General features: G+C 42.2%; 2 protein-coding genes across 2 annotated transcripts; one reads left to right on the top strand and one right to left on the bottom strand.

Annotated features, from left to right (window-relative positions):
- Positions 1-5,190: 5,190 nt before the first annotated feature.
- coq10b (coenzyme Q10B) lies at positions 5,191-12,481 on the top strand. The gene is made up of 5 exons (XM_026912460.3): positions 5,191-5,346; positions 9,334-9,486; positions 10,881-11,073; positions 11,197-11,298; positions 11,813-12,481. The coding sequence occupies exons 1-5, from the start codon at positions 5,246-5,248 to the stop codon at positions 11,978-11,980; spliced, it is 717 nt and encodes a 238-aa protein (XP_026768261.1). The 5' UTR covers positions 5,191-5,245; the 3' UTR covers positions 11,981-12,481.
- Positions 12,482-14,469: 1,988 nt separating this feature from the next.
- hspd1 (heat shock 60 protein 1) lies at positions 14,470-19,635 on the bottom strand. Its single transcript, XM_026912458.3, has 11 exons — positions 19,480-19,635; positions 18,091-18,266; positions 17,348-17,683; positions 17,142-17,237; positions 16,964-17,057; positions 16,702-16,870; positions 16,247-16,346; positions 15,912-16,157; positions 15,655-15,829; positions 15,383-15,561; positions 14,470-15,252 (listed from the first exon to the last, which is right to left on the bottom strand). The coding sequence occupies exons 2-11, from the start codon at positions 18,262-18,264 to the stop codon at positions 15,097-15,099; spliced, it is 1,725 nt and encodes a 574-aa protein (XP_026768259.3). The 5' UTR covers positions 18,265-18,266; positions 19,480-19,635; the 3' UTR covers positions 14,470-15,096.
- Positions 19,636-19,837: the final 202 nt, after the last annotated feature.

Below are 19,837 nucleotides of genomic sequence, written 5' to 3'. Positions count from 1 at the left end.
ATACTTTTTTTTTTTTTTTTTTGGTAAGTGCTAACTTAAGTACTTCAGAATCAGAATCAGAATGAGCTTTATTGCCAGGTATTTTTACAGATATGCGGAATTTGTTTTAGTTACAGAAGCTCCACAGTGCAACAGAATGACAGTGACAAGACAAGACACAGATAATAAAAAGAATAATACACAAATATGCAAATAGACAATGTACAAAATAGCAAAAACACAATATACAAAATAGACAATTTTGTATGTACAGATATGTTATGTGCAAATTTGAAAAGTAAATAGGTATGTGTGTTAAGTAAATAAATGTATGATAGTGTTGTGTGTTCCACGTTTTATTGTCAAGTGTTCATGAGATGGATTGCCTGAGGGAAGAAACTGTTCCTGTGCCTGGCCGTTCTGGTGCTCAGTGCTCTGTAGGCAACAGTTCTTTTGCTCAATCTGGATAAGTACAGTTCTTGGGGAGGGGTGTACCAGTGATTCGCTCAGCAGTCCAGATGATCCTCTGCAGTCTTCTGAGTTCAGATTTGGTAGCTGAGCTGAACCAGACAGTTATTGAAGTGCAGAGGACGGATTCAATGATGGCAGAGTAGAACTGTTTCAGCAGCTCCTGTGGCAGGTTGAACTTCCTCAGCTGGTGAAGGAAATACAACCTCTGCTGGACCTTTTTAACAATGGACTCAATGTGAATGTCCCACTCCAGGTCCTGAGAGATAGTGTTGCCCAGGAACCTGAATGACTCCACCATCGTTACAGTGCTGTCCATGATGGTGAGTGGGGGGGTGTGCAGGGGGGTTCCTCCTGAAGTCAACTATCATCTCCACTGTTTTGAGCGTGTTGGGCTCCAGGTTGTTAAGACTGCACCAGACAGCCAGCTCTTTTACCTCCTGTCTGTAGGAAGACTCGTCACCGTCCTGAATGAGGCCGATAAGTGTGGTGTTGTCGGCAAACTTTAGGAGCTTGACAGAGGGGTCCTTAGATGTGCAGTCGTTGGTGTACAGGGAGAAGAGCAGTGGGGAGAGGACGCAACCCTGAGGAGCACCAATGCTGATTGTACGGGTGCTGGATGAGAATTTTCCCAGCTTTACTAGCTGCTGCCTGTCTCTCAGGAAGCTGTTGATCCACTGACAGACGGAGGTGGGCACGGATAGCTGAGTTAGTTTGGACAGGAGGAGGTTTGGAATGATAGTGTTGAAAGCCGAGCTGAAATTTATGAAGAGGTAAGTCTTTAGACGTCGTTTGAAGACTGCCAGTGACTCAGCTGTTCGGAAGTTCATTCCACCACCTTGGTGCCAGAACAGACAAGAGTCTCGATGCATGCCTTCCTTGTACCCTGAGAGATGGTGGGACCAGTTGAGCAGTGCTAGAGGATCGGAGGGAGCGTGGTGCCGTGCGAGGTGTGATAAGTGCTTTGAGATAAGTGGGTGCTGGTCTGTTTTTGGCTTTGTAGGCAAGCATCAGTGTTTTAAATCTGATGGGGGCAGCTACAGGAAGCCAGTGGAGGGAGTGTAGCAATGGGGTGGTGTTGGAAAATTTAGGAAGGTTGAAAACCAATCATGCAGCTGCATTTTGGATCAGTTGCAGAGGATGAATTGTGCTCAGAGGCAGACCTGCCAGGAGTGAGTTGCAGTAGTCTAGTCTTGAAATGACAAGGGACTGAACAAGCACCTGTGTAGCCTGTGTGGCAATGCGTTTCCATCCATGCAACTGTCGCTCACTCAGTCTTTTTTGTTTTTTGCACAACTATGTGTAAACTCTAGAGACCGTTGTCTGTGAAAATCCCAGGAGATCAGCAGTTTCTTAAATACTCAAAACAGCCCATATGGTACCAACATCCATGCCCTGGTTAAAAACACAGAGATCACACATTTTCAACCAATCTGATGTTTGATGTGAACAGTACCTGAAGCTCTTGACCTGTAACTGCATGATTTATGTATTGTGCTGCTGCCACATAATTGGTTGATTGCATAGCTGCAAAAATGAGCAGGTGTTGCTATTAAAATAGTTGGTGGGGGTATGTTGGCAAGCTTAACAGGTAGTTAACCCTATATGGTTTACTGTTACCCTGAGGAAACACATTATGTTCTATATCACCCTGTACTAAACAACCAGGACCTTTGAATATCACCTGGATATCTTCTTGTGCACATGCGCATGCATGCTGACATCTTGAGCAAAGTGACCATGTGATGTAGCATTTGATATAAATACCACTGTCATACAGCCATTGTTTCATTTTCTCCTTCTTACCTTATACTCATGTCAGACCTCACACCAAATGCAGATGTGCTAATAACATTCTGGTGAGGTCTTACAACATTGCCTTGCATATTGTGTATAGAAGCAATTTGTTAGCCATTCTTCTGCATGCATTGGAACAATCACTCCAATCTGCAGTTGTCAACCCCTCTGTGACAGAGATGATTGAAACTTCGTTTCTGGCAGTGGGGCCCCTAGGCCAGGCTGTAGGGCAGCTCTCCACTAATCTGGTTTCTGGAGGGCAGCAACTGTGTTTCTGCACTGTGAGACACATATAAGTCAACCCTGTGAAACTTATCCTATATGACTGGGTTGCTCTTTACACCTGAGGCCAAAAAGACCTGGAGAGAAGGGCAGAGGCTTCAGAAACTAGAAACCAGGACAACCAAACTGAATGAATGCATGGAATTCTCAAATCATCTGAACAATGGGTTCAGAACATACTTCCTAGTTCAGTAGAAGGATGGTGAATTGCATTAGATTCTAGATTTGAGAGAGCTGATCTGGTTCCTAAAATCCACATGGCCACATGTTAAAGCTATCAGATGTTATTCATGTTGTAGAGCCACAGACTGGTTCATGTCAGTGGATCTACATGATGCACATTGCCCCAGAACAAAGGTTTTTTTTTTTTTTTGTTTTTTTTGAGGTTTGCCTTCAAAAGATAAGCATTCCAATAGTTATTATAGTCCTACACTTTGGCTTCTCTCTAGCGCCTGGCTTCACTCTAGTGCCACAGGTATTCTCGAGCTGGCCCTGTCACCTATAATGGCCAGAGGAATAGAAATGCTGCTGTATTTGGGAGTTGGACTCCTACGTGCCCCCACCAAGGAGCAGGGCACCCAGGCCACGTTCATCCTCCTCACACACATTATGGTGCTTGGTCTCACCGTGAACTAGGAAAAGAGTTCCTGAATACCGAAGCTGAGGAGGCTAGTATTGCTAACTGCAGCTAAGTTGCCTTAGGCCTGCTGGAATTAAAGAACTTTCAAAAATGGGTTATCAACCTGTGGCTAAACCCCAATTACCATAGACAAAGACACATTGCACAGAATTCAGAAATCAGGCCACAGAGTCCTGCGTGTGATACCAAAGTGGCCTGCCAGACCTTGATTTCCACTGCTGCTCTTACTAGTGGTAGGAACACCTTGAGTAATCTCTTCCCAAATGGTTCTATTGGCCCATATGGACAGAAAGATTTGGCACTTTCAACCTCTTTACCTGCACCTGTGAGGTTGGCACCTCAGAGTAAAGTACAGGTTAAGGACTGAGAAAAGCAAAAAGATTAGGAGAACCTATGCTTTGGTCAAGGATGTGGGAAGTAAGGGTGCTGAGGGTGCTGCAGCACCCCTGAATCCTTGCAGAACTGCAAATGCAGCTGCAATACAAATCCCGGTTACTATAGGAAGAATAATATTCAGATCTGTGCTGCTATAGAAAAATAATCAACACCTTTTTTTGATAATGCAGCCATGCTATGGTAGGCTATAATTAAACAACACCCAATTTCTGTTAAAAGAAAAAAATATTTGACTATCATTCATGTGTGATGTCATAGCTTACACCACTTGTATACTGTCCATCACCTCCAATGTAAACGGCCTTCCCGCATCCCTGGCCTTGATGATAAGTTGGCCTTGTGTGTAGGTGCCTAGAATGACCTTGTGGTTTAATTCTGGGTTTCTGCCCAAAGTCATATCACCTAATTTTATTAACTAATTGACTAACCTTCCATTAGCGGGAACCTGGTGAGCGTTCAATGTTATTCCAAATGTTTGCCCTGCAGTAGTCTTTGGACCAGATGGAAATGATTTGATCATCATTTGTTCATCTGTCAGGGATGAAAGACATGAGGAGCTCGCCTGTCTGAACAGAGCCTCGCCCACTGTGTGAGGAACATCAACTTCCTGGGTGTCACTGTGCATATTCTCCAGGTTAACCCCTCCTAGTGGCATGAATGTGGCTGTCATCTCTGAACACCTTTCCAGCCAGCCCTAATATGGGTCGGTCTTGACCCTGGTAAATAACAACAATATGCACTGAATCACCTAGTAAAGTACACGGATCCGATTGAGCTGCACAACATTGATAAAAGTCGTACATATTCTTATTGGCATCAAAGTTTCTAAGTGATTTGGGGTTTTAATTGATAGGATATGCTGGTGAGCATATGAGATCTGCAAATCTAACACTAGTTGTCTGACAAAATGTAGTTGTACTGGACAGAGTTCAAATGTATCATCCTAAAATATCATTGCAAGTGTTCAAATTACGGTACATTCAGTATGTTCAAAGGTAAAGCTCTTTATTTTCATGTGTATAGAGTATAATGAAATTGTGTTTCTTACACACCTCAACTCAAACTTCACAATATAGATGTAAATAGTGGCACTAGAACAGAAGACAACATGCAGTTAGTTCACACAGGAGACATGTAGAGTTCATATGGAAGCATCATGCATACAGACTGAGTGCAGTGGTTTTAATAGAGGAGGGGTGCAGAGCAGGTCAAGTGTTTACACACTGAGTACAAATCTGCTCCAGAATCATGTAGAATGTTTGTTCCAGTTTCATTTATTGTTCGAAATGAATATGTTAATGTGGTGCGTTTTATGTTTTGTCTTCATTTCAGTCACTTTACGTTAATATCACAGCTTTGCCTCTGCGTTCCTCAACCAATTTAACTCTAACCTTTTGGAGATATGCGCTTTGGAGATGGGGCGCTCAGTCTGGGCAACTCTATCCCACATCCCGTGACATTGCTGCGCACGTCATCGCAGTAAATTTACATACACGAAAGAGGCAGCGTGACGGACGGAACATTCCACCAATGAGCAGCGAGCACCGGCTCGCTCCGTCCAATAGTATTCTGAATGTTATTGGGAGGGTCCCGTAAAAGGGGGCGGGCTCTGGTACTGGAAAAAGTGTAGTTCGCGAGGGGGGGAAGGTGAAAAAAAAAAAAAAAAAGCTAGCTGAAGTGAAGATGGCGAGAGGCTCCCGGTGTTTGCGGAGAGCGGTAGCGGAGTGTATTAAACAGTTACCGTTCACGGCTACTCGAGAAACACCGGGCAGGAATGGAGTCAGGTAACACAAGCAAACTTTACACATTTCCGCACTTGCAGTGTAGCATTAAAGCATCGCTAGCTGGCTACAGTAGCCTTCAGCTAAGTTAGCCAGCGTTAGCTAGCAATGTAGTGCGCTGATAATAAAAGCAGCTAGCCAGCGAAGTTCACCGGGATCACATCCGCTGCTTGTTAATTTGTTTCGTAGTTAGTTACTGGTCAACCTGGAGACCGTTCAGCGAGCTAATGAGCTATCTGAAGAGAAGCTAGCCGCGTAGCTCAGCTGCATACCTGTGGCTAGTGGTAGTAATTTTCACCAGCTGTTGTCTTGAGCAAACCCTGAGTGCTGTACCTGCTTTCTGATCAACCTCAGATCAGCTTTAAATGTCAGCTCAGGCATTATGTTTGGTTTGCTAGTGTCACTGCAAGTAAATAGCAAGCGTGTAGATTTGACGTCGTTTCTCTCTCGTGCCCTTGAGTAGTCAGTTACGCATTTGGTCTACGTCCGGTGTTACATCTTATTGTTCTTTAGCAATGAAACTCTTCACAATAGTTTCACTGGAAGCGTTTCTTTAACACCGGTTTCAGTTAACCACTTGGTATAGATCTGCTTTAGGTCAGAATTTTGACAGCTGTGTAATTTGGTGGATAGTATGCCGAGATTTTGAATACTTCATTCAAGCATTTAAAGCCTTGCATTTAAACCTCAGCGTGTGACGTAACATGGGGGCAGTGACGTCATATCAAGTGATACCTGAGACTTCCTTGTGTCTCAGTGTCTCAGTGTCAGCTGCCCTTCCTGTGCAGGTGCAGGGACACAGTGTACCTACAACACAGAAGCGGTGGCGGTCCAGCACGAAACGCTCAGCTGCTGTCCAAAGTCCAGAACAAGTCCTCTAGTAGTGACACGTTCGTCATACTTGGCCGTGAGCCTCACGTCTAGGTTTAGCAAACGAGCTGCTTTATTTGTGTCATGTCAAAACCTGACATTCAGCTATCGTCGTAATGACAACACGCTCTTGTTCTGAATGAAGCTGGCAAGTGGTCAAAAGCCTTCCAGAAGTAGAGACAGGAGCAGACAATGTTGATCTGTCTCCTTGATTGATATGGTATGAGTGTCCATTTAAGGTCAGATCGATATGTCCAGTATTTTTTTGTATACCTTTCTGGCCATGAGCTTCAGAATCTTAGGAAGTTGTAATCTGATTGGCTGTCACTACATCCACGTATACGCATTTCCGTGTGTTGGAACGCAGACTTTTGAACACTGTGACACAATGATCCAGGATGTACAGGGTGCCTGAAAAGGCAGAAACCAATGAAAGTAAAACTACATCTACTTAATTTTGCATTTATTGCTTATAATATATTGCTGTACATGTTCATCTGTACGCTCTAAGCATTTTCTTAGAGTCTGTATCATGTTTTTGCGGATTTTGCTCAACGTATTCGGATTAACATATTCCCTTTTCAGACACCCTGTATTTCAAGGATCGAAGAAAAATGTTAAGAGTTCTGTGATTAAAACTTATTAAAGAGGTGTAAAGAGATTTGTTTTAGGCACTGAGTAAACGTGGTGAGTAAACAAGAAAATCGTGCTTGTTTGCTGACGGGCTCTTGTGTACGCAGGTCAGGAATAGCTGTGGAGAAAGGCAGCAAAAAGGACAAATTTCTAGCGAGACGGGTGCAGTGAAACTTCATATCCACAAAAAGTTTCAGAACTTTTTTTTTTTTTTGCAAATATGCAAAAAAAAATTGCATTAAGATGCAGGGACAAGGATTATGGCTAGGGTTCGTAGCTCACATTAGGTTTATCGCTAGGGTTCGTAGCACACATTAGGTTTATGGCTAGGGTTCGTAGCACACATTAGGTTTATGGCTAGGGTTCGTAGCACACATTAGGTTTATGGCTAGGGTTCGTAGCTCACATTAGGTTTATGGCTAGGGTTCGTAGCTCACATTAGGTTTATGGCTAGGGTTCGTAGCTCACATTAGGTTTATGGCTAGGGTTCGTAGCTCACATTAGGTTTATGGCTAGGGTTCGTAGCTCACATTAGGTTTATGGCTAGGGTTCGTAGCACACATTAGGTTTATGGCTAGGGTTCGTAGCTCACATTAGGTTTATGGCTAGGGTTCGTAGCTCACAGGGTACCTAATGTGCACATCTCAATAATGTTAACTCTTGCACTGTGAAAATCTTCTCTCTATTAGCTGATTCTAGTCAAGCCATCGCTGATCTTTGGCAGTCTCTGCTTCAGATGCTGCATTCACTATCTATTCCACTATCTGTTGTACACTATTCTGGCCACTAGACTAACTGAAAGGGGGTGAAAAATTGACAGAAGCACTATAAGGAGATATTATCACAGAAGTTGCTAGTGTCTGTACTTCCACAACCCTCAAGAGCTGCAACAAGAAGCTGATTGGTTGTTGGCTTTATGTACTTTTTTATTGTTATTTTATTTTAAAATTTGTTAGGGCACCATAGAGTATCAGATATGTGTTTGATAAAAGAGTGTGAAGTCGGTGTGGTTTAGCAGTGAGGTGAAATCACAGAATTACTGCTTTAGGAGAATAGTGACAGTAGCCTGATGAACATTGCTTGTGCTTAGTGTGTTAACTTTACTGTTGTTAGTGAACACATTGTGAAATAAAGTAAATGATAAAAGTGATTTTAGTGTAAACAAACTCCCCGATATTAGTGATTCTTTGTAAACCTGATGACTCTAGATTAGATATAACCCTACACTGACCTTGTGGTACAGCTTAGTGCAGCACACAGTAGGCGTGAAAGATAGAAAAATTCTAACATGCAGGCTACAAAGGCCATAAAAATGATTAGCTTCTGGGGAAGCACAGAGTAGCAGTGTTTTTGGCAGTGTTTTTCATTAAGCCAAAGATGATTTGATTAACTACAAGGGTGGAAATATAGCAACCAAACCTCACAGAGCACAACACAGACCAACAAGAGGCCGAACGTAAGTAGGTAAGCGATTAAGGAATCACATCACGTGGCTCAGAGGCCTGGGAAACAGTCAGGAAAAATGGGCAGGAAGAGAATTCCCCTTTCAGGAGACACAGCAAATGTTTGGCTGAAGGAACAGTGAACAAGCCGGGGTGGGGGTGGGGGAGGAGAGGCATATTAAATAATACGTTGCTTTATGGGACAGCACTCATTGATACGGTGCTTATATTGAGTGTTTGTGAGACGCTGTTAGGGAATATAATGAATACAGGATTTGGTGTGTGTGTGTGTGTGTGCGCAATGTAAAATAGATTTGGAATGCACAATTGACTTTATTTGTGCTCTCAGTTTGCTTTTTCGAGTCCTTGAATTAATGCCTTTATACCTAGATTGTGGCTGATTTGTACTCTCATTTAAAGAAAACAAGCCCTTGATCTTATGAATAAAGCATGTTATGATTCGGTCTCAGTGTGCAGTGTAGAGTCTTCTACATTAATGTAATGGGAGGCAACAGCAAAATGTTTCAGTACATTTCCATAAAACATCTGTAAGTCATAGCACATTTTATTTAAAAATGTCTGTCCTAAGTTGTAACCTCCTTGGTCAGTTTATTGTTAAGGGCGTTTTATTTAGATGAGAGCACAAACTGGCACAATTTTGATCATTTGATAGCTGACAGTAGTAAATTGAGAGCAGGAAAAAGTAAATCGTGCTCATGCATATCTATAAGCCTCTAAGAGTGTCATGTAATCTTGTTTTCATTGATTAAGCCGGCTATTATGGACACGTTATCTTGGCAGTTTGACAACAGCTTTGATCAGCAGTAAATTCCAGGATCATGTCAATAATCCAATCCGTCTAACAAAGAACGACTTGGGATTGGCTGATAAATGTCATTGTTGCATCTCTAAAATACCTCTATAGTCCTGGTGAGATTAGGGAAAATCAAGCAAATTTGATAATGCTTCTGTGGTTTTAGTTACTGTGTGAAAAGCATTATAGTGAGCTTCTCATCACTGGCTGCATTCTGTATATCGTGTATAGATATCTGTCATCGTGTGGGATTCTGATGACCAGGGTGCCTCCTCTCTTGCGGACCGTGTCTGGCCGTCATGCGCTCAATCCAACCAGAAGCTTTTTCAACCTCACCGATTCCTTTAACAAGAGGAAAGAGTACTCTGAGAGACGCATCATTGGGTAAGGTGTCATCTATGTCGTGACTGAAATGTTTCCAGCTTTATTCAGGTCTATATGTTGTGTATTGTCACTATATAACCCAAATAAATGTATACATTTCAAGTACAGAATAAAACATGACGGAACATGTGGTTATGGGAAAATAATCCGTGACGGGGTAGTGTGATGCGCTCTGATACGAAGCCGATAACAAGTTTATTATTTTCCTATAATGTCATGTCCTGAGGTATTTTATTCCTCTTATACCATAGTGATTTGTCAGTGATTAAATTTTTTTTTATTTTATAATGAATGACACTTCATGCCTTTTAACTGTTAGCTTTAATGTTCTGGGACATTCGAGACAAGTTAGTTCCTGTTATCCTCTCTCTTTTTTCTCTCTCGAAGTTAGTAAGACAAAAATGCACTACTGTCAGAACTGCTGTTAATCAACACATTTCTGACCAGATTTGAGAATTCAGTAGTGCTGTGTTGTAGTAATAATGCACCCATCTGTACAGCACAGCTGGAAATACTTATATCCTGATGGCCTTCTGGGTTTCTGCAGTTATCTGTGCCAAGCGTAGAGGTACTTTCAGTTTAACAGAACTCACATTCAAGCTGGCATTAGAGAACTACTTTTGGCAAGGGAAGCACAAGGCCTGTGCACACGGGACTAAATGTTATATAGTCAGCCCAGTTTCATAAGTATCACATTGCACATTCCTTTGCCCCTGTAGTTTACATAGAAAGAGCAGGCAACTAGGGCTGTTCCTCTGAAGCCTGAGAACTTCTACGTAAAGATTTTAAGGAAGCAGCATGTCATGAAATAGTACTTTAAGAAAACCCTTGCAAAGGAATATTTTATTACTTTTGTCCAGCATGTCTAATTTCTGTACTGATGTAATTTAGACACTTCTTTAAAGCATGAGCAGCAGTTCAAAAAGATGCAGTTAGCTGGTTTCGGCTGCTGAAAAGTGGTTTTAAACTGACTTGTAGGAACTCCAACTTGGCACTGATTGAGCAATTTCTGTTGGAGTCACCTCCACTAATCTTTGCAGTGCTTATAAAACTGCAAAAGAGAACTGTTCGTAATGTATAACATAAAGTTATAATGATTAAAAAGGTTAACCAATTCACCGCTGGCTAGCTCGCGAGACTATAATAAACAAATGTTTGACCTTTGCGCAACTCCTTATCAGCTTGAGAAAGAGAGTGAGGTGAGTAGGGGTCATGCCCATAACTCATGACCGTGTTGCCCAGTTTTCCATTGACGCTTTCTGTCCCCTAACGTGTCACCTCAGACATTTTTCACATGGTTTCCGTGTTAAGCCAGTCACGCTTGTACTGCTGGCCCCACGTGTGTGGTATGGTTGCACTCATTCCAGTCTCTCTATTTCTCTATGTGCTTTCAGGTATTCCATGCAAGAAATGTATGACGTGGTGTCCAAGGTTGAAGACTATCTTCACTTTGTGCCCTGGTGCAAGCGCTCAGATGTAGTGTTCCGGCGTTCTGGTTTCTGTAAGGCCAAGCTAACAGTGGGCTTTCCTCCCGTGGTGGAGAATTACACGTCTCTTGTTACGACAGTGCGCCCCCATTTGGTGAAGGTAGGCATTTGCTGTACAAAGAACTTTTTGGTACGCCTTGAAATAATTGAATGTTAACTTCATGACCAAGGTACATTTTGCTGGTGATGCATATTTCATTACGTCTCCTGTTTTGTCCCCAAGGCTTCATGTTCAGACGGTAAACTGTTTAATCACCTGGAGACAGTGTGGCGCTTCAGTCCTGGCCTCCCTGGCTACCCCCGTACGTGCACCCTGGACTTTGCTGTAAGTAACACGAGAAGATTCGTACTTGTCTGTTTTGTTTTGTCAAACCATCTGAGAAGCTTATCCTTAAAAGAGCCATGTGTAAAAGTATGCACGATATTTACCTGTTGATGCAACTTCTAGTTTGTCATGTGCAATCAGCATTGTGTATGTTTAAAGCATTTGTAGCTTGCTGTTCTACTGAATCTGTTACAATTTAACCTGAGTACTAAGCCAATGTCATCACTAAAAAAAGACTTGTACAGCATGAATAGGGTAGATATTTAAGCCTAGTTTGTAGTCTAAGGCCAGTGTTATTAATGGTCTTTAGCTCAAGGTTTAATCATATATACATATATTGTTTAAATAACGTTTTATACTTTGACACATTGGTTAAGTTTTCAGTCATTTGGGGCATGAAACTAAATTGTCTTTAGTTTCACAATGTGTGAGGACAAGATAAGGTCCTTGCTTGGGACTGCATTAAGTACAATCAGCCCACATCGTCACTTTCCCCTGTCTCTTTCTGTGACAGATTTCCTTCGAGTTCCGCTCCCTGCTGCATTCTCAGTTGGCCACCGTGTTCTTCGATGAAGTAGTTAAGCAGATGGTGTCAGCGTTTGAACGACGGGCCTGCAAACTGTACGGCCCAGAGACACAGATCCCACGCGAGCTGATGTTCCATGAGGTCCACCACACGTAGCGTCTCTCCACACGGAGGGGCTTCCAGGGCGGGAGGGCATTAAGGGAATTCTGGTAAAGGGTGCTTTTGGAGAGGGGTAGTTAACAGACACAACTTCACGTGCCTCAGTATCTGCAGTGCCTGGTCCAAACTAAACCATTTGATTTTACATTTTTATCCTAAGTTATTTTTGAGGCTGGATCTAATTTGGGGGCTTAACATTTTGGGCGAGTTAAGCGTATAGCTGCATCACTCCATCTCTAATAACATTTCAGAACTGCACTTTGAGCCATACTGTTTAATGGCAGCTGGACTATGTGGAAGGTCTGTCAAGAGCTCAGTGAACAGATGTTGGTTTTGTGAATGGTGCAGAAGAGATGGAGACGGTTATTTGGCATGTGTGGGATTGGGATTTCAGTAGGATTGAACCGGGCTTGTTTTTCACAAGAGTCTAAGTTGCTTTTCCAATCATGTTATAAGCTTTCGACATGTGTGATTTTTTTTTTTTTTTTTAAATAAACACACAAAAACAATTTAAGAAGATCTGGACTTGTCCAGTGTGGGTGGAGGGCATTGTGCACCCCCCATAATCAGCACCAGTATTTTTTTCAATCATGTCTATTTTTTTGTTCACAAACTCGCAAGGAGACTTGATTTGAGTGCCCTGTATATAAAGGGTACACTGTATTCATGCTTTGCCTGCTGCAGTGGCTGAAGGCATGCATTCAGTCGGTGCTGCATGTAAGACTGACAGGCAGAAATCCTTCCACACCAGCATCAGTAGGGCTTTCCATGACACAAGTGCTATGAGAAATCAAACATATTACAAACACTTCACTTGCATAGTAATAACTTTTTCCCTGTGCAGTGTGGTGACATGGTTGCCAAGTCTGGAGGAGGGATGTGAAGTTGGCACATGTAAATAGTTTTAACTGCTGAACGTTCATTGATGGGAGCACGATATGTAACATCTTATGGTGTGTCTCAATAAGTGTCCAAATCAAGGGACAAATGTTTTATTGTAAAAGTGTGCAATATATTTGTAAAGTTTGATTTTTAACAGATAGATCCTTGCACCTTTACTGAAGGGGCCCAAACTCAGGGGGCTGATGGGTAAATACACTTCATGGCTCTCATGAGATTGCTGTAAAGTGAGGTTATCTGCAAGCTTAGACCTTAAAGATTCCAATCGACCTGCATGCCCTTACTGCTTTTGAACCTAGCACATCACGTATTATTTATCATTGTCTTCAAACCTATATTCATAGACATCATATGATATATTTATTTTGGTTATGGGAAAAACCACATGTATATAACTAATGTAAGACCACAGACTAGACTACAGTGTATAATAGATTTTTGTTTTTGTTTCATGTAGTGAGGCTTTATTTTAGTAGTTTTGATTGGGGTGTTCAATGAGTGTTGTGGCGAGTATGTATTCTGCCTGCATGGTTTATAAACTATTTTTATATTTAAAAAAATTGGGCTTCTTGTGTGGTGTGGTCTCTATGCAGTGTCTTGTTTGCCAGCATCTAGTTCAGACTAGTTTCACCTTCAAATAGATGGGTCATGTGAGAGATAATATTAGACACCTCTAGCTATGCGCTTCACAACAGCTGGTGGATGGATAGTGTACTCTTAACTTTACATTACAATGTTGCATATAATTGAGTGAAAATAAACAAGTCTGGAGAATGTGAAACATATATATTTATACATAATATGCATATATATATATTATATAAATAAATATATATAAATATATAAAACTTTTCTCCAAAACAACAAAGTGGCTAGACATGCTGCAGTTTTGTTCTAAGAAAATCAGAAGGTCCTAGTGGTTTTCTCTTCACCTGAAGAGAAACAAAACAAATGGGTCTGATTTCACAACAGTATGTCTGTCTGATGGTTGTCAAACATGGTGCTATTTAAAAGGTCACTAGACAAAACAAGGTAATTTGTGTTTAAGGGGCATTATAATTGGTAAATAACTTGCAGATCTATCCAAGGAGGTCAAATCTTTTGAGCACACCAGTTCTTTTGGAATATCACTTTTTATTAAATAAAAAAAACAATTACTAATAACTATTGTACAAAACATTTGTTGATTAATGTCACACATTTAACTTTTTTTAATTGGAAAAAAAGCTGGAGGATTATTCACTACGAATGTTATTTGATTTTGAATAGCAGTCTTAATACCGTCACTGGACATACGTAGGAGGATGTGCATTGTGGTAAGCTTGCGTACGGCTTCTTTAAAACTGCTGTCCAACAAACTTCTGAAAAATACATTTCCAATAGCTCCAATCCATTCACTGCTGAAGAAACATCAACCCCCTCAAACCCATCAGACAAAGACAAGTGACACAGAATCTAGGCCTAACACTCGACAAACTCAGATCTATTTCCTGGTATTCTATGCAAGCAGCTCTTGTTTTAGCATTTCAGCATTTTTAGTATTATTTATTTACTTCACATCAAGAACAACCCCAAGCATGCAAGTCTTCAGTGAGATACTTTTAATTGTCTTGACCGACAAGTGAATGTTTAGAACAGGTGTAAACATGACATGTATACAAAAAAGACAAACTGGACAAAAAAAAAAAAATTAAGGAATTTGCTGACATCTGGCTCCAGTTCCTCAAAACATTGGTTCTCCATTTAAAGGCAGATTTCAACCCTCGTGTGTTGCTTCTGAAGCTTTTTTTTTTTTTTTTTTTTTTTTTTTTTTTTACACAGAACAACAACAGAGTCACATCCAGCAACAAGTACTCCAGCCTTAATACTAATTCACTCAGTGCATAAATAGGACAAATTAAAAGAGCACTATTGCTGCTTTCCATTATTAACCATCGATTAAACTGAGCATGTTGAGTATGGACTGATCACACAGGCAGAGTCTGGTCACGTGATGCTTGTCTTCTGAGCAACAGGGTCAGGTCAGCTTCAGCCTCGAATGGAGAGGCGAGATCAGACTTGGTTTTTAGAAGAATGCGGGATGGGGGTCATCCATTTCTTCTGCATTGTCACACTCCTGGGCAGGTACGGGGGTGCAAGGGAAGGGTCAACCTGTGCCCCCTGCCCTCACCCTCCCTACCTTAAAGTCTGTATGGCACATGTGGTAGTGGAGTTTAGAATCCCATACCACCCATACCGCCCATACCACCCATACCACCCATTCCTCCTGGCATTTCCTTCTCCTCCTTGGGCAGCTCTGTGACCACAGCCTCCGCGGTCGAGAGCAGGGATGCAACACCAGCAGCGTCCAGCAGTGCTGTCCTTACCACCTGCAGGGGGAGCCAGAGAGTCTATTAGCACATCTGCAGTGTCCTTCCATTCACAGAGGAGGGCACCAGTGTGTTCACCATGCAGGAATTAAAAAAAAAAATCTTCAACAGCTTATCATTTGTAACACACCTTTGTAGGGTCGATGATTCCTCTGTCCACCATGTTGACGTACTCGCCGTTAAGGGCGTCATAGCCGATCTCAGTGCCACTCTGCAGGATTTTTTCCACCACCAGAGACCCCTCCACTCCTGCATTCTTGGCAATGGTCATAGCAGGGATGCGCAGCGCTCTGCGGATGATGTCGATACCTGGGAAACACATATATGTATTTGTTAAGACCACATCCAAATACTACATCAACTTTACAACCTTTAATTCAGTACTTTTCTTAGAAGACTTACCGATCTTCTGGTCATCGTTGATAGGTTTGATGGTGTCCAGGGCAGGCATGCAACGCAGGAGAGCACAGCCACCTCCGGGAACAATGCCCTCTTCGACAGCAGCCCTAGTGGCGTTCAGAGCATCAGTCACTCTGTCTTTCTTCTCATTCACCTCCACGTCGCTCGTTCCACCAACCTACAACAAAGCAGATAATCCACTCTTACCCTGCCGTATTGCAGGTAAATAGACAACAACATTTTTGAGCCTGCTTCCTTACCTTGAGTACAGCCACGCCATCAGAGAGCTTGGCCAGGCGCTCATTGAGTTTCTCCTTCTCGTAGTCACTGGTGGTGTTCTCCAGCTGCTCGGTGATCTCAACGACACGCTTCTCGATGACAGCTGGGTCACCCTGGCCCTTCAGCAGCATGGTGTCATCTTTGGTCACGACTACCTCGCCCACACGGCCAAAGTCGTGCGCCTGGATGTCCTCGATAGCTAGGCCGACAGCCTCATCGCCAAACACCTGAGTGAACAGAGAGGCATATATCATAACTTTGCACAGTCTAAGTTGTATCTGGAAGACATGAAGATGTCTTTGATTGAAACACATACAGCTCCTCCAGTAGCAATTGCCATGTCTCTCAGCTGGTTCTTCCTGTTGTCTCCGAAGCCTGGGGCCTTTACTGCCACAACCTGCAGTCCAACCTTCAACCTAGAGGAGTTAAATACATGTTACAACCTGACTGTTCTAATTAACAGAACAGTTTTGAGAACAGAAATAGAATTTAAAATTATTTAGAAAGGGCTTTATTTAGAACAGGCTTTTAAAAACTCCAGGGCATACATGAGAGAGAAATAGACTACCTTTATTGTCATTATACATAGATACATGCCTTGTATGTTAAAATTATTTCCTTTGTGCATCCTAGCTTAGAAGGAGCTGGGGGTCAGTGTGTAGCAATGATATGGCACCCATGGAGCAGTGGCAGCTCAGAGCCTCTTAACCTCTGAGCTCTGATAAGCCATCCAACACTTATGTAAATCCTAGGGAGCAAAAAATGACAAACCTGTTGAGTACAAGAGTGCTAAGGGCCTCTCCATCTACATCCTCGGCCACAATGACCAGGGGTTTACGGTGCTGGTTGGCAATCTCCAGGGCTGGTACAATGCTCTGCACGCTGGATATCTTCTTCTCACTCAGAAGCACGTAGGCATCCTGGAACTCGCACTTCTGACCTATAGAGAACAGACAGTAGATACTGAGTGAAGGAGAGTTTTGGAATAATTACACCAGATGTGTTTCAAGGACTGTACTGTGTATATGCTGACCTTTAGCTGTGTTGATAAAGTAGGGTGAGATGTAGCCACGGTCAAACTTCATGCCTTCAATGATCTCCAGCTCATCATGCAGAGTTTTGCCATCCTGGATGACACAGAAGAGTCAACAATCATGGAAATGTTCACCGCATTTATAAATAATTAACTGAGCAAGCAGAGAAACACATACCTTCACAGTGATCACTCCTTTACGTCCCACTTTCTTCATGGCGTTAGAGATGATCGTACCGACTTCAGTGTCTCCATTGGCAGAAATAGTAGCTACCTGTGAGTATGAAGGAGAAATATTTTACAGTCAACTGACTGAAGTATTAATCTATCTCTATACAGAACACAGTCCCTTCCATTAATGATGTTACACATTCAGACTCTTACCTGAGCAATTTCCTCAGGTGTAGTGACTGGTTTGGACAGCTTCTTGAGCTCGTTGATGACTGTTTCCACAGCGAGCATGACTCCTCTGCGGATCTCTACGGGATTGGCACCTTTGCTGATGGTGTCGAAGCCCTCCTTGGCAATGGCCCGTGCCAGTACAGTGGCGGTGGTGGTGCCATCACCTGCCTCCTCATTTGTGTTATTAGCCACATCCTGCACCAGCTTGGCCCCGATGTTCTTGTACTTATCTTTAAGGTCAATGCTTTTGGCAACTGTGACTCCGTCTTTGGTGACCTTTGGGCTGCCCCAGCTCTGCTCAATGATAACTGTGCGACCCTGATGAATGACGAAGATATTAGGACATATACAAACTGAAGCTCTTTTCTAAAAGATATCCCAGAAACAGATCAGTTATATAATCTACAAACATAAAGATGGAGTGTAAAGGAAGTACATCAAACACTACCCACTGACCAGTCACTATTTTTGTAAAGTATAAAGCAATGTTGTCTGGATACTCTAAAATTAATACTGACTATTAATTAATACTTTAATATTCCTATTACCAATACTAATATATTATACGATTATACACATGATCACCTAAAATAATTTATATAATAACACAGGCCAACCTTTAACCATGTTATATGAAAACTCTACCAGTGTGTATTTAATATATTGTAAGATCATTATTTGGTGTTTTTCCACAAAGTCATCAAACGAGCGAACAATAAACTAACCTTTGGTCCCATAGTGACAGCCACCGCATCTGCCAACAGGTCCACTCCCTGGAGCATGAGCGCCCGGGCATCAGCTCCAAACTTCACGTCCTTGGCATAGGCGCGGGTGAGGTGTGGAGCTAGAGCCCTGCACACTGGCCTCATCTGCCTCATCACACTGGGCAAGCGCAGCATCTCTGAAAAACAACACAAAAAACCTGATGAGCTTTTTCATTCAAATCTGAAATATTCTACATATAATCCACCCATCTTTGATCAGTACTGAATTTAAATTAAAAAGTCACATGACACAAGCCCGAGATGGCACCTGGCGCCCCTACTGGTGCTTAACTGAACTGCAGTCCATTGGGCGAGGGAAGCGGGGCTTCTCCTCTTATAGTGAGCTTGCTTCCAGTGAACCACATTTCATCAAGATCACAGCTTTAGTATCAAAATCAATCAATTCAATCCAACTTTAATTAGCAATGATGGGCCTGTTATATACACCACTGTCTCCGAGCTTTCTTAAAACTACAGGATGGTTCATTCACGTGGCCCCCCCTGGCCCACGTGTGTCCAGGTCATGCGTCACAAGGTCAAGCTCAACGTCCTCATGGCAACACGACCGGAAGCGCCGTCTACCAGCCTCGCGTTAGCCAGAGCACACACTAGCAGCACAACTGGCTCAAAAAAAAATATTAAAGCTCTGTTAAATATTATACAGAAGGTGCTGTAACGTGCAGAAGAAAGCACTGCACATGTTTCTTTTGTTAGCTAGCCGACACTGAGAGTTGCCAGTTGAACAGTGAATGGTTAATAATGTTAGCTCAGAGAAGGTTGTGGGTTCAGGTCCCTGGCCTGTCAGAGCTGAGCTCTAGAGCAAGGTCTTCTGGAGGAAAAGCGCCTGCCACATAAACACATACACTCATGTAATGTAAAATAGGTAGCATAGCTGCTAGCTAGGTAATGCAGAAGAGGAATTAGATGGTATAATCGTGCATATGACTATAACCACTAAAGGTTCCTAAAACCAAAGTTTTAGCACCGTTAAACATCTAATATTTGCTAAATTGGGGTTTATTGGCGTTAATTTCTCAACATGGCCAGTTATTCACCTGGTTAATCTTTATCATTTAAGCAGGTGTAATACACGGAAATTTCTCGATCATGCAGCACAACTTAATACAGAACAAGCACTGGGTTCATACAGAGTTTCATTAATGTGTCTGTTTAACACAGCCTAAGCTTTATTATTATATATACATATATCAAATTATATGCTACATACTGCTACTATTACTACTACTACTTTTGCAAAGCTTATAGATTTAATTTAAACATCCTATAGAATAAATGTCATTTGTACTCTATTGTGTAAATAAATCTGTATAGTGATGTGATAAAACTTACTTTAGCAATGCCTGGAACCGAAGCAAGCGGCTGGAGGAGAGAGAATGATATAACGCAAGGAGTGCGCTCCTGCTGCAATTCAAGTAGCTCCACTGCAACGCACATGGGCTTCTACATCCGGGTAACAAACCGGCCCGCCCCGAAACCTGAATAACCATTTGTTACTCATAATTAACACTCTTTTTTAAAGAAATTATTAACACAGACTAGTATTATGATATCTTATTATATCCTTCAATGCCTACTGAAACAAAAAAGACACATATAGAAGTCTCTTTATTACACAATATTAGTAAAAAACAGTATTTATGCTCGTTCCGGGGCCCGGACTTCCAGAATTTTCGCGAACGCTATTGGA

This window comes from Pangasianodon hypophthalmus, chromosome 5, assembly GCF_027358585.1.
Source record: "Pangasianodon hypophthalmus isolate fPanHyp1 chromosome 5, fPanHyp1.pri, whole genome shotgun sequence".
NCBI classification, from domain to species: Eukaryota; Metazoa; Chordata; class Actinopteri; order Siluriformes; family Pangasiidae; genus Pangasianodon; species Pangasianodon hypophthalmus.
Note: the sequence above shows the minus strand (reverse complement) of the source record. Positions and strands in the feature narration are given on the sequence as shown.

Excerpts from the sequence above, each read along its gene's own strand:
- coq10b (XM_026912460.3), top strand. The coding sequence starts at position 5,246 with ATGGCGAGAGGCTCCCGGTGTTTGCGGAGAGCGGTAGCGGAGTGTATT. Across the intron at positions 5,347-9,333 it reads CCGGGCAGGAATGGAGTCAG|ATATCTGTCATCGTGTGGGA; the intron begins GTAACACAAGCA and ends TATCGTGTATAG. Across the intron at positions 9,487-10,880 it reads TCTGAGAGACGCATCATTGG|GTATTCCATGCAAGAAATGT; the intron begins GTAAGGTGTCAT and ends ATGTGCTTTCAG.
- hspd1 (XM_026912458.3), bottom strand. The coding sequence starts at position 18,264 with ATGCTGCGCTTGCCCAGTGTGATGAGGCAGATGAGGCCAGTGTGCAGG. Across the intron at positions 15,830-15,911 it reads ATGGCGTGGCTGTACTCAAG|GTTGGTGGAACGAGCGACGT; the intron begins GTAAGGAAGCAG and ends GCTTTGTTGTAG. Across the intron at positions 15,562-15,654 it reads CAACGATGACCAGAAGATCG|GTATCGACATCATCCGCAGA; the intron begins GTAAGTCTTCTA and ends TGTGTTTCCCAG.